Source organism: Bombus huntii, chromosome 12, assembly GCF_024542735.1.
Source record: "Bombus huntii isolate Logan2020A chromosome 12, iyBomHunt1.1, whole genome shotgun sequence".
In the NCBI taxonomy this organism is placed as follows: Eukaryota; Metazoa; Arthropoda; class Insecta; order Hymenoptera; family Apidae; genus Bombus; species Bombus huntii.
The window spans coordinates 5,801,994-5,816,926 of NC_066249.1; the positions used below are offsets into that span (position 1 = coordinate 5,801,994).

The following is a 14,933-nucleotide window of genomic DNA, read 5'->3' on the forward strand; positions in this document are numbered from 1 at the left end:
TACCATAAATAGCGTGTCTTTCTACATTTGAAATTCAGCCGCTAAACAGTAGTGTAATTATTCCTAATTCTTAATTCTTTCAAGATTGGCTTAAGAAACAAATACCTCGTACCATCAACGATTTCAATCTTTCAAATCATTAACGGCCAACATCATACATCCCACGGAATAACGTTAAATTTGAAAAACGTTGCATAGCTTAATACAAATCGAAACAGGAGGCCGATCGATGTCACTGCTGTCGCCGGAAGAGCTCGTCTGCTAAGTACCAAAAACGTTCAATTGTCTATCTGGATGAATTAACCGAAAATGGAATATCGTTACGAAACGATGTTAAATATCCACCTAATTATCCTGAACAATTAATCGCGGGCCTGACAGTACAACCTAGAGAAAATTAACTAAAGAATTCTGGTGTGACAGGCCGGTATCTTAATGCTTTCGTGGCGTGATGGTGGGGGCAACCGTGGGGAGCTTCCGTTTATCTGTGAGGTCAGAGAAGGCTGGCTGCGTTCAGTGGTGCTGTTGAAAAACACGATGAAAATGGCGTGGCAACCGCAAGAGGAAGGACTTCGGCAAATCTTGACGCTCCTCAAGGAGTCTCAAAGCCCGGATACGGCTACTCAACGAGCTGTACAAGAAGTATCCTTTCATATTTGATCAAAATTCGTTTAGTGCTTTGGAAAAAAAATTTGTCCCAGAGATTTTTGTTCCCGGTGAGTACACCCGCGACGCGGTAACGAAGTGAAGCGGCTAGGTCAATTAAGGGGCGTGCTTTTCGTCGCGATAAAATTTTCTGCTCCTTTTAAATAGCGTTGGAAATTTCATTAAAAAGACGTAGAAGGGAGTCTCAACAGATATCAAGGCTATCGAAATATTCTATTTGATGTAAGATGGGTAAATGTTCGGCGCGCTTTTGCGCAGCCTGTCACGAATCCCCTTTTTTGTCGTCTACGGTTCGATTGAAAAGCTGTTGAGACACCTTATTGTAACTAATATGATTTTTTATGATCGGGAAAGCCATTTCGTAGTCGTTCACATTACTTTTTAGGAAATCATTCTGCTATTAATATTAGACTCGGTAAGAGTAGGTCGACATAAGTTGATAGGTTTTTCTCGAATAACACGTGAGTTATACTCAAGCGCCAAGAAATATGTTAACGATACATGATATCTGTCGCGGGGCGCGTCGGAAATGCCGTTACTGTCGGTGACGAGTTTGTTTTCTTGACGCCGTAATCGATAAATCTTGTATATAGTTTCGGCCATAATATTAATTAAACAGACTGGAAATGACATACACAAACGAATGTTAGTGAAATGTATCTGTTGGGAATTGCAGCTGGCAATAAATGTTAAGTTAACAGAACTTAAACTTAAACTTGGATTTTTTTACACATTTTTCGTACTATATTATGTACATATATATGTATGTATGCATTTATATGTAATCAAAATTTTGAGCAAAGATTTTATAATTGGAACAGTTTTATATATTTATAATAAATTTGTTCATTCATATAATAGAAAATTTGTGATATATTTTGTGTGGTATGTTGCAATTTATTTTCTGTGTTAATGTATTGAATGTAAATAGAATATCTTTTCACATTTATTATGTAATAGTAATAGTATTACAACAAACGATAATTATACAAATATGCAATTCCTTTTTATTTTAATAAAAATTGATCAATTGTTATACTTTGATGCACACTTATTCTTAGAACTTTTTCTTATCAATATTTCTTAGAAATTGGAAGAATTAAACAAATTTCCAGACTTCAACAATTACCTTATTTTTGTTTTAACAAAACTCACATCAGAGGGTACGTATTTCAAATATAACTTTTGATGTAACCTTTAATAATTTTTATCTGTAAAGATAGGTTTTTTAATTCAATTGTTTTTCCTTTTTAAGATGAACCTACGAGGTCTTTAAGTGGACTGATTTTGAAAAATAACGTTAAAGCTCATTTTTATAAGTTTTTACCAGAGGTTACAAATTTCATCAAACAAGAATGTTTATCTGCAGTTGGAGATTCATCACCTCTGATTCGTGCAACTGTTGGTATTTTAATAACTACCATTGCATCCAAAGGTATAGTTATTATTTAGTAGAAATAACTATCAAATAGCTTCAGAAAATTACTAAATCTTGTTTCTAATAGGTGAATTAACTAGATGGCCGGAATTGTTACCTGCACTTTGTCAAATGTTAGACTCACAAGACTATAATGTTTGTGAGGGTGCATTTGGTGCTCTTCAAAAGATCTGTGAAGATTCTGCAGAAATTTTAGATTCTGATGCACTTAATCGACCATTAAATGTTTTAATCCCAAAGTTCCTGCAATTTTTTAGACATTCAAGCCCTAAAATTAGATCACATGCTACTGCCTGTGTTAATCAGTTTATTGTTAATCGTACACAGGCTTTGATGATTCATATAGATAGCTTCCTGGAAAATCTCTTCCATTTAGCTAATGATGATGATCCAGAAGTCAGAAAGAACGTATGCAGGTATAATTGCATTCTTTCTTTTTTTATATAAAGTATATTGATATAAGATATAAGATATATACAATATCTTGTATGATATCATATTTATGGTTTTATAGGGCTCTGGTTATGTTGCTTGAAGTTCGAATGGATAGATTAATACCACATATGCATAACATAATAGAATATATGTTAATGAGGACGCAAGATCTTGATGAGGGAGTCGCTTTAGAAGCTTGTGAATTTTGGCTTTCATTAGCTGAGCAACCAATATGTAAAGAAGCACTTGCACCACATTTACCTCGTTTAGTACCTGTATTGGTAGGTAATCACAAAATAAAGCGAGTTTTAAAGCAAATGTCACGGAAAACTAATAAGTTTATAATGCATTACAATTTCATAGGTAAGGGGTATGAAATACTCAGACATTGATATAATACTTCTAAAGGGGGATGTGGAAGAAGATGAAATGATCCCAGATAGAGAAGAAGATATCAGACCAAGATTTCCCAAGTCAAAAACACACCATTCACATCATGGTAATATGAACAAGCACTCAAACGAAAACGGAGGTTGTGATGAAGAAGACACAGATGCTGAAGATGGATGTGATGACGATACGTCACTTAGTGACTGGAATTTAAGAAAATGTTCTGCTGCTGCTTTAGATATGTTGGCAAACGTATTTAGAGAAGAATTATTACCAGTTCTAGTACCAATTTTGAAAGAAACGCTTTTCCATCAAGATTGGGTAATCAAAGAGTCTGGAATATTAGCACTGGGAGCTATAGCAGAAGGTTCTTTTCGTAACAATCATTGATACATTACACCATTTTATATGGGTTTAAATCGTAATTTAATGCGTAATATACTATTGCAGGTTGTATGAGTGGAATGATTCCACATTTATCAGAATTAATTCCATATTTAATTAGTTGCTTAAGCGACAAAAAAGCACTAGTACGCGCTATTACTTGCTGGACATTAAGTCGTTACGCACATTGGGTTTGTGCGCAACCACACGATACACATTTGAAACCTTTAATGACTGAATTACTGAAACGAGTACTTGATGGCAATAAACGTGTCCAGGAAGCAGCATGTTCTGCTTTTGCAACGTTAGAAGAGGAAGCATGTACAGAACTAGTCCCTTATCTTGGATTTATTCTTGAAACGCTTGTTTTTGCTTTTGGTAAATATGCTCTTACACTACCATTACATTGGACAAACGCTTATTGTTTTACTAATCATTCTTATGTATGCAGGCAAATATCAACATAAAAATCTTTTAATATTGTACGATGCAATTGGTACACTTGCTGATTCAGTAGGACATCATCTTAATAAACCAGATTACATTAACCTTCTTATGCCACCACTTATTAATAAGTGGAATGTGTTAAAAGATGAAGACAAAGACCTTTTCCCATTATTAGAATGCCTTTCTTCAATTGCGACTGCTTTACGATCTGGTTTCCTTCCTTATTGCGAACCCGTGTATAGGTAGGTTTCATTAACCTCTATCTTTGTAGATTTGATAGTGTATTTAAATCTTTATGTTTATTTATTTATTTATTTTTTTTTTTTAATAGGCGGTGTGTATCCCTCGTAGAGCAGACGCTAAATCAACACATAGCAAATACACAGAGTCCAGAACAATTTGAGGCCCCTGATAAAGATTTTATGATTGTTGCATTAGACCTTCTTAGTGGCTTAGCAGAAGGGTTGGATTGTCATATGGAACGCTTAGTAATGAACAGTAATGTAATGCAACTGCTGTATCAGTGTATGCAAGATGTTATGCCTGAAGTTAGACAAAGCAGTTTTGCCTTATTAGGGGACCTTACAAAGGCCTGTTTCCAACATGTTCTACCGTGCATACGTGAGTATTTTTGTTATGTAATTACATAGTAAGTTTATTACGTTTATTAACGTTCATTATGTTTATATGAGTTCAGTATGTTCATTTGTTAATTTTATTTATAGCGGAATTTATGCCTATACTTGGACAGAATTTAAATCCTGAGTTTATATCTGTATGTAATAATGCAACATGGACTATCGGTGAAATAGCTATAAAACTCGGTAAACTGCTTTAAAGATGTAATCTATTGAAGCATCACAAAACTCTCTGGTAGAGTATGTATATGAATGTATTTTCTTTTTTCTTTTTTAGGTTCTGATACAAGTGCATATATTCCATTAATTTTGACCCAGCTTATCGATATAATCAACAGACCGAATACGCCGAAAACGCTGTTAGAAAATACAGGTGAGTATCTGTGTATAATATTTTCAAATATATAGTTTTTTCTACACAGCTTAGTATATGGAGCATACTTTTAAATGTTAGAGGGTAATGTATAGTAAAGTTTCATTATTTTTTTTTTTTTTTTTTTTTTTGGATATCATAAAAATACAACTATGTTATTACTGTTCACCTATATCTCGTAGAAGTAATACCTTTTCTTAGAAGTATGCTCTGCACACGAGGGGAAACTTTTCATTTAAGGCATTGCAGTACACGTGTTCTGTATATTACAAATATTGTATAAAGGTTTTTATGCAATTAGGATATTCAACGATTGTTTAATGAGAAGTCTCCCAAATATACAGAGAAAGTCCCCACATTAGATTCAGCATTCGGTGGCATTTAAGTTTAGGTGCATTTTCCGTAAATAATTTTATTAAAGGTAATAACCACACAGACTGACGACTTCGAGTGGTTTTATATGACCACGCTTGCACGTTTTATGAGCGGGTTAAATTATTAGTATTTGTATATTGGACCTGATTTAGTGGTGTGCGATTGCCTGCAGGCTTCATATGGCAGAAATATACTGCAATTCAATATACTATGCTTGCATCTAAGCCCCAAATATTGTTTCAATGGTACTTTAAATTGGCTTTTAAATTCACGAGGAAAATTTTTATTTTTGTGTTTCTTGATTGTACTTGTTTATATTAACATTTATTGGTAGAGATCATATTCATATCGGTTTTTTACAAATCATGGGCTCGCACGCTGCTATCTAATTTTTATTATTGTTTCAGCAGCTACAATAGCACGGTATTGCCTATGTTCATTGTCGGTATTTCATATGTTCACCTCTGTTCCCACTGTCTATTAATTGTTAATATTAAATTAATTATTATTGATTAAATGATTAATTACAAATTAATTGGAGTTTATAAACGACAACATATTCGCCTGAGTTGATCGTTGGTTCTCTATCAGTTTGTCTTATTGTTTGTGTTTCCGGTCACTTCACTACACTTCACTTGTCTACTTACCGAAATGAAATGAAACCGTAGCCATAACGATCGGTCGCCTAGGTTATGTGTGTCCCCACGACGTCGCCCCCATGTTACAGCAGTTTGTCCGACAGTGGTGTGTAAATTTCTTTATTATTATATTCTATTAATTATATTACCTTCTATTTTTATTAGCACTTTATTATTATATATTATTCCCGACTCTTCAGTAACATTGCATCAGGGGCTGCTAAGAACTTTTGTGCAAGAATATTGTAGCATATATAATATACATATATAGAGAGCCCATCATGATTTTGTTTCCATATTATAAACAAATACGTTATATGATTTCTCGATAAAAAGGGGTGCAGTTTATTCTAAGTATAATGTTAAACTTGCCCAATGGTTTTTTGCAGTAGTTTTTACATTTACTTTGTATATTTACCTTGATTTACTGCCACCATGCAAGTATGTTATAGGCTCTTATATAGTTCAGCTCTTAAGCAGTTTGAGTCTAGGGTAGGTTTACATTTGTCACGTTTTTAGATCTGTGTAATATTTTAGCCTGTGTATTATTGCCTTGCATTGAAATCTAGAAACATATATTCTTTCTTTCTTAAAGTATATTTTTCACTGTGTACAGGTAGTTCCAATCAAAAGTGTCCTTTTGCATGCTAATTAACTCAGCATCAATATTGTGAAATACATCCTAGTTATATTCTTGCTACCACAACTACTGCTAATGTCTCTTTGCTTTGTAATATCAAAATCTTCAAAATTAAAGGGATGCTGTCAAATGTAAACCACACCTTAATTAATAATCTTGTACTAATACAATGCCGATCATATTAAAATAATATTTTAATGATTCGCATAGAGTTGAAGAAATTATTCTTGGATAAGGTTTCTAAATGTTTTCAAAAAGAGATACAAAAGTACAGAACATCTGATAGAGGAACTCTATCTTATCTTATGTTAGATTAGATAACATTTTTTTATTTTCTTAGATTAATAGTTTGGATTTTTTATTCTAAATTGTTCAACAAATTGAAGAATAGAAACATAAAAATAAAAAAGGGTAACGTTCGTTAGGTAATCCAAACATAGGACTGGTCTCACCAAAACTAACAATTTTGCCACATTAATGGAGATGATTTATTCCTGTATAACTTACATAACTTGTGAGAATGAATATTATGTCAAGTGACTAGTTGTCATTTTTTGCTATAATCATACTCTTATAAATGTAAACAGTTTAATTATAAAGAAGGTAGATTTATCATTACAATAATAGTTCAGGCAAACAATAACTTTATCCAGTAAAGCTGATGTGTACTATAGAAAAATATCACTATCATATTTAGCATACATTCTTTAATTATGATAAATATACCTTCTTAAATCATTAATATTATTCACGACATAATGTGCACACATACTTTATTAGGTGTACCTCTTTGAGAAGCATAAGAGATAATGAAGAAAAGGATTCAGCATTTAGAGGTATGTGCCAGATGATTACAGTAAATCCTGCGGGAGTTGTACAAGATTTCATCTTTTTCTGTGATGCTGTTGCATCTTGGATGACGCCTAGAGAAGATCTTAAGGACATGTTTCAGAAGGTATATCAAAATAAATTATCACAACTTAAATTATTTTCAATTGATTAATTGTTTTATTGTACAACATTGAGAAATCTGTTCTTCTGTAGATATTACATGGGTTCAAAAATCAAGTTGGTGTGGAAAATTGGAAACGATTTTCAGATCAATTCCCACCACAACTTAATGAACGACTCCATAATATGTATGGCGTTTGAGAAGCCCCGCCTAAATGCGGTAAGTTAATCCCGAAATTTGTACTTGTGTCAAATGAATTCTGAACAGTTTTATATACACATATACATAGACAGATAACATAGACAAAGGATGATCCTTACTTAAGTACCAGTTTTGGAAGTATGTATTAAAGTGAAGTAATTGTGTCTCTTTCAGAAGGCCGCTTTAAGGGGAAGGCCAAAAGGGGTTGGGCGGGAAACAGAACAATGGGTGTTCAGGGTGGGTGGGTGAAACCACGGCCTCTTCTCATCAACATCGTTGTCGTTACCGTGTTATGGTCATCGTCAGGCTCTCGGGGGAATTAATATGCGTTATTAGAGCTGCAATCAGCAAGAGGTATAAATGAAAAATCAAAGTGAGAATGAAACGAAGAAAATTGAGAACGACAAAATAAATGTCATGGGCCGAAATGTAACGCGTGGGTGGGCGGGTAGGGGGGGCGGGAGGGAGGGAGGAACTGTGTTGGGGTCACCGACCATTTTACAGTAAAGGTATCATAACTTTGACGTTAAATCGCATTGCAAACAAAAAAAAACAAAAGTGATACCTTCACGTAGTGAAAACGTACACGCTGTACACTCCGTTTCCATTAGCGCTGTGTAACACTGTTATGTGTTTAATTCTCGCGTATTGAAACGAGACATGAAGTGCTGGCAACCAACTAGCCCAGCTCTTAAACGAAACTGACTTCTCAATTATCGTGGAGGAGGAAAATAATAGCGAACAACAAGAAATAAAACAAATGAAAAGGAGAAAATAATCGAAATACAAAAAAGGGTATAGATCTCACGTTATAGAGCTTGCTAAACTACTGTGATCGAAAATCTATATATTAGGAAATATTGATTTTTTTTTTTTTTCTTAAGGAAGATAGAGAGATATTACATTCTATATGATGAGTTGTGTAGAGCTTTAGACGGTGGTAGTAATACTTATTTGATATAAAACTAACAAATAGAGAAGTATGTTAGTAGAAATTTCATAGTGTACAGAAGGTTTTTGAGAATATGTATTTTTATACGTTGAAACACAATATAAATGCAGAGAAAGTGCCATTCCGTTCGTTTCGAACCAAAATTTTTCTGCTTACTTTATTCTCTCCTTGCTGATTGTGATATTAGGTTATATGACACTTTGTCATCATGTATGAATGGAACGTATTTCAAATGGATTAATATATACATACTTACATATAAAAAAAATGAATGTATGTAGATATTATATATAATTATATATATCAAATATGATGTTTTAACCCACAGACTATTTTGTGATTATTTTTTTGTTAAAAATATTAAATTAAGATCACATTAGCTCTTAGTGTAAATAGGTAAATACATTTTAGAGTGGAAGATTTGTTATCACTATATTGTTTCAAATTTTTTGCTTATGTATTACATCCTAATGGGTTAACATTATTTAAAGCAGCACGTGGGAGCGAATATAGTTTGAATATGATTTGCAGACAACGATTCACAGAGTTTTGAACCTATGACGTGAAATCTAACGCGATGTATGGAAATTTTCGTCGTGTACACGCCAATCTCCATTTCATTTTTCTATCTCTTTTTGCGTTTGTAGAATATTTTTCGAATTCAAGCGCTGACTGTGTCATTCCAGTCCAGTTTTTGGGCCAGTTTAAAAAGCAAGCACCTTTTATCATTAAAAGACGAGATTGCGTTTGTCGTCGTTATTTTTGCTGTCAAACGAGACTACGAAAATGAAGTCTTAAAATTGCGGGAAACGCGTTTATATGCATTGATGATAAGAAATGAATAAGTAAAAGGTAATAACAAATATATTATCGAATGTCGTGAATTTTGCGAGAAAAAAGTCGCGGAAATCGATTTCTAGAACTCCTATGACGTGAACTGTAATTTTTATTTTCTGTTTATTTGTTGAAAAAAGTATTCCAAAAAACATATGTGAAAAAGTAAAGAAAAAAAAGCTCAACTTGGATAATGAACTAATTTAATCGTCGTTGAGTCACTGTTGTCAATCAAACTTTATTAATAAAAAAAACAAAAAAAAAAGGAACAAACAAACTGGCAGGATGAACTAGCGCAGGCGAGATTAGATATTACAAGAAAAAGAAAACGCGTTGAATCTGTTACGCATTTATAATAAGCGAGGCGATTTTTTCGGCCGATTCAAGACGCTTTTTCAAGCCGAACGATTCCCATCCGCTCGATCAAAAAGCACAGAGACCATCGTGTAATCACAGCAACGCTTGTGAGAAGTACAGTCCGGCAGTGAGAATATTTTTTTATTGACATCATAGACTAAATGGAAGAAAAAGATATTATTTTAACGTTCTACTTCTACTTTAACGAAGTATCACGTGATCTCGAGAAATAAAACGTGCAGTCTCTGTTTTCGTCGTTTTGTATGAAAAAGCAAAAAGGAAGGAAGAACAGAACCTTTTGCGTAGAGAACAGAAAGATTTATCATATACGTACATTCGTGACCGCTCCTTTGACTCGATCCACGTTTGTCAATTGGCAACCTCCTTGTTGCCATTACTCTTTATCCCCATTTTTGGTCCTTTCCTTGCTCTGCCTGCGCCATTTTTGTGATATTACTATTTTTTATAATTACTTAAGGGCTTGGAAGTAAACAAGATTTAAGGAAAGAACAAAAACGAGCCATGTGCGATTTATCGACTAGAGTCGATATAAATTTTCTTTATCTAGGTTTCACAGAAATATTTAAACAAGATATATTTTTTTTATTCTTATTATTACTACACGCTATGATTATTGCCTGCTTTTATTACAATCTCAATGTTGTATTGTAAATAATACAAAGCGAACGTCACCACTAAAATCATTTTTTTCACATTGTCACTTATCTTTGTTACTGAATTGACTAGTGTTTAAATAACATATTCGATTTAACATACATATACACACTCGAGATATATATTTATATATACATATGTATATTTTTTTTAAATAGTTCCTAAGCTAGAAGCAGAATGTTTTTCAGTGATACACAAGTGAACACAGACACAGATGCGTACACGATTTATAATAGACCTATCTCTCAGGTTATCCCTATTCAATTTTATACTACAAAGAAATGGAATTTTCAATGAAAGAATACTTGTTATACATGTTGTCACAGTGTCCTGTGTATCGTTGTAAATATAATAGCATATATGATTTTCTTGTGTAAAGAAAATACTTTGTCAACGACTCCCGTCGAGATTTCACGTGGCTCGCTATTATTTATTATTGCTCGGAACTTACACTCAAGATAAGGACTAGTTAAATTTATAATGAATTACGACAGTGAGTGGAAAAGTAAAATGTCACGAACAAAAAAAGAATTGACTATTTATACATAATATTATATCAAAGTAAATTAATTATTATAAAGAAGAAAGAGAGGAGGAAACGAGAAGTTGATTGATATTTGAGAAATTTCCAAGTTTTTTCTATTTGCAAAGAGAGAGAGAGAGAGAGAGAGAGAGAGAGAGTAAAAGAATGCATGAAAGAATACACAGAATGATTGCAAAGTAAATAAAACATAGAAGAAGAAAGACGTGAAAATGAATAAGTAATTAAATGAAACAAACATGAAGTAAATATATTGTTGTATCTTTATTGTTGTTGTTGCATGAGACTAGCGTAATAGACTGAGCCATACATGTGGTTAAATAACTATTAACGTAATATTTCTTAATACTATATTATTGTAATTATTATACGATGTGTATTATATTTAATCATGCTGTTTCGTGCGGGCAGTGTTTGGAGGGAGTTCTTATCCTTTGGGACTTTTGTAAACACTATTCACTTATAATTAACGGTAGCCTCGTCATCCTTAACTTAAGGATGTCCTTTATCATATCGTTCTTTAAAAATACGTACACAAAATTGCTCGTTTTATATTCTAGTTTGTATTTTATCATGTGTTATCATAGAGCAGATTCAATGATTAAATCATTAATTTAGTTTTTTAATATGATTGATCGTGGTTGAAGAATCAAATCTTATTCCCTAAATTGTAAAGTAGACGTATTCGTGTATGTCTTTCTATATGTATGTATGTGCGTGTTGCGTGTTTCTGTGTGTGCTTGTATGTCGTGTGTGCATATATAATATATTTCCATTCCAATCGAGAAACATGAATAACGTGTGCAACGTTTTAAAATTTTTGTACCGTGGGAAGAGATATATTGAATTCTTCTTTATTATGTAATTGTTTATTGAACGATTTTATATATTTTTCATCTTAAAGTTAGGCAGAAAGAAGTATGATCTAGCTTTCTACTAAGATGCGCTTCTAGATCGCGTCAAGTTCTTCTCGATTGGGTCATGTGTCAGAGAGAAGAGAAGGGAAAGCAAAAATCCTTTTCTTTCGCCCAAAGGATCGGAACTTCGTGGGGCTGTTCCTAGTACCTGATTATCCTATCCTTGCGGCACGAAGGCTCTTTTTTTCTAACGATGAACAAACACAAAACAGGAACAACCAGAAAACATCTTCTGGTAATTGGATTCTCTGTTCTCTCGCGTCTCGCAAGCGCCAGCGAATTCTTCTGCCCAGTGTTCGCACTTGGTACAGAGAAAAAAAAATCGTAAAACGGTGTTCTTTTTATTGTTGCATACCTTGACTGCCTAGTACTTAAGTACACATGATATATGTATATATATACACACACATCTTACATATATATATATATATATTATATATATATATATATGTAATATATATATATAATATATATATATGTATACATACACACAAATCTAACAGAGATAAAGAAAACTCAAGATTAGTGATCGCAAAGTGAGTCTTCTTTGTATGAATTTCTTCTAAATATCGAATATAGAGAGACTCTATATCTTATTTTTCCTCCTTTCTTACACACTAACACACACATACATAGACACACACTTGTCAAGGTGCAACGAAAGGTGCTGTCGAATGCTTGTTTGCGAATTTTTATACGTCAAAAACGAGGAAAACGAAGCATCCAACGATTTGTTCTCTCGCATCGCGAATTTCGAGTTACGTAATACAATGTATAGACGGGGGAATCATTGAATTCGGAAAAAGGATTAAAATAAGAAAGGCGGGAAAAGCGAAAGCGATGCAAAAACCCGAAAGAGGAGCGACACGCTATTCTTGACTTTATTCAGTATTGTATTACCGATGTATGATAAGCTTCTGGCAATCATCTCATTGTGATCGGTGAAGATCTTATTTTATTGCTGTCGTTCGACACTTTATTACATAATTATTAATTACGATTATTATTGTTGTTGTAATCGATGAACGGAAGGGTCATCGTTCGACTTTTCATCTGTAGGAATTGCGATCCTCGGGGCCCACAATCAAAAAAAGTCGGCTTTTTATTGTAAAACAATGAAAGCAAGAACGAAGAAGAATGAGATATAAAAAGGAGCAAAACTAACAATGAAAAAAGGAGCCATAGAAAAGAATAAAGCGTCACGTAAGCACGCAAAGACCGTACAGAAGATGTCTTTCAACGATTAAAAACAGATGTGAATTCTATTTTTATTTTCTCTCTGCATGTGTTCGTACACGAAACTGTAATGATGGAATTATCGTGGCGCCAAGAGAGAATACGGATTGTCACCTTTTATTTTCGTTTTAGCCTTAAGAAATTCAGTCTCTAATTGTATCGTTGCGTTTTACAATTCTTCGACGTTCGGAGGAGGACTGTATCCAAATCCTTTCCTCTCTCAGTTCGAGAGGAAAAGTTTCCGGTCTAGTTCACAGCATGTTCGTCGATACACATTTATTGTACCTATGCACGCGCACAATCGAAACGATCCGTCTCTCGATCACTTTCTCTTGGCTCTCTGTGTGCTACGTGACCATGCCATTGGAAATAAATCTCGAAGAATAATAGCATAAAAAGAGTGTAACATAATCTTTGCGAATGTATCCCTTTATCCAGTCTTTTCTACCGAATCTATTTTTTTAATTACTCCTCCTTCTATTCGCTCGATCGTCCCGTGATTTTGTTTTGTTTTTTTATGTTTTTTTTTTAATCACAGTTGATATTTATTAGATGACGTTATCGCCTGTGATTTTCGAAAAATCGAAATGTGGTTTCGGCTTCAATCCTGTGAAAAGATTTAAAGAACTATCACGTACGAAATGAATTAGTTGTTCCGAATAGATAGATCAGCGACGAGGTGACAAAGCGATTAAATCACGCAGCCAGCAGTAGTCATTTTGTATCATTCGGAAAGATAAATTAATCTTAGAGAAAGAAGTAATGTCAGGCGATTCGAGAACCCATGGGACGTTGACCTTCGCACATCGTCCTCGTTTCCCCCTATTCAAGGTCGACATTTGTTTACACTAAGTTTAATTAACTAACACGAAAATCACAAGTTTCACTTCATTCAGAAATTATAGATGAGAAAAAGTTTATTATAAGATACTAGGATAGTGAAGTACTGCATTTCGTAAAAATCTCATTTTTATTTCATAAAAATTCTCAAACTAAATAAAAGAAAAATCTCGTTTATCGATACGTCGGAAGATTGCAAAAGAAAGTTAAAAATTTCGGAGCGAAAAGACACCGAGCTCCGCTATTTCGATAAACAATATTCCATCAATTTAAAATTCCGTTAGAAAAGTGGGAAAATTCGCTCGTAACGTCGTTAAAGGCCATCAGAGGCATCCTGAATGGCATGTCCCATTCCAATGCAGTAAAACGGCAATAAACGTTTCTCGTAGTGGCGCATAAAAGCGTGGCTCGAGCTGGATAAAACGCGTTCCCACGTCCGATCGGTCTAACGGCCGGCTTAAGTGATTGCTTCTCTTCATTAGAGGCTGGCTCGTTTCGTTCGAGCTGATCTCCTTCTCTTCGGGGGCGAAACTTGAGGGACAGGTGTGGTAATGGCCCGTATCCGAGCGGTTCCACGTTTCTCTGTTGGAGAAAAGGGGCTGCGGACGAGGTAGTTGCAGTCGATTTAACCCCTGCCTTGCCGCTCCGCCACCCGAGAGACTATTACGCGAATTGATTCGGCATCGGTTCCACCCCGGAGCCGTCCAAGCACCGCGGCACCGTTTAGCTCCTCGTTTCTTCCATTCTCTTCTCCCCTTCCTACTTTTACTCTTGTCTACTCGGTTTTCTAACGCGTACGCCATACTGCGAGTATTTTAAGGAGACGGAGGATGTTTGAGGGGGTTCGCTCTTTGTTTCTTCTTTAGATATTTATTGGCTATTTGTAGCTGAGTTTTAGGAGTTTTCAGAGTTGCGAAAGTTTTCAGGTAAATTTATATTTTGTTTTTCCTTTGAATGTTCAGATTTCGGGTGTAAGAGTTTTGAAAGTTTAGAGATAAATCACT

General features: G+C 34.2%; 1 protein-coding gene across 2 annotated transcripts; it reads left to right on the plus strand.

The window, feature by feature from the left end:
- The first annotated feature begins 282 nt into the window (after window positions 1–282).
- LOC126871690 (transportin-1) lies at window positions 283–8,017 on the plus strand. Of its 2 annotated transcripts, XM_050630760.1 has the most exons (15): window positions 293–642; window positions 1,754–1,829; window positions 1,922–2,101; window positions 2,172–2,520; window positions 2,619–2,820; window positions 2,903–3,296; window positions 3,380–3,691; window positions 3,765–4,002; window positions 4,092–4,381; window positions 4,486–4,584; window positions 4,676–4,771; window positions 5,815–5,890; window positions 7,205–7,379; window positions 7,469–7,595; window positions 7,752–8,017. In XM_050630760.1, the coding sequence occupies exons 1-14, from the start codon at window positions 436–438 to the stop codon at window positions 7,574–7,576; spliced, it is 2,802 nt and encodes a 933-aa protein (XP_050486717.1). In that variant the 5' UTR covers window positions 293–435; the 3' UTR covers window positions 7,577–7,595; window positions 7,752–8,017. The 2 variants fall into 2 exon arrangements, with proteins under 2 accessions (XP_050486718.1, XP_050486717.1); XM_050630761.1 differs by lacking the exons at window positions 5,815–5,890; window positions 7,469–7,595; window positions 7,752–8,017 and having other exon boundaries at window positions 283–642; window positions 7,205–7,352.
- The last annotated feature ends 6,916 nt before the right edge of the window (window positions 8,018–14,933 follow it).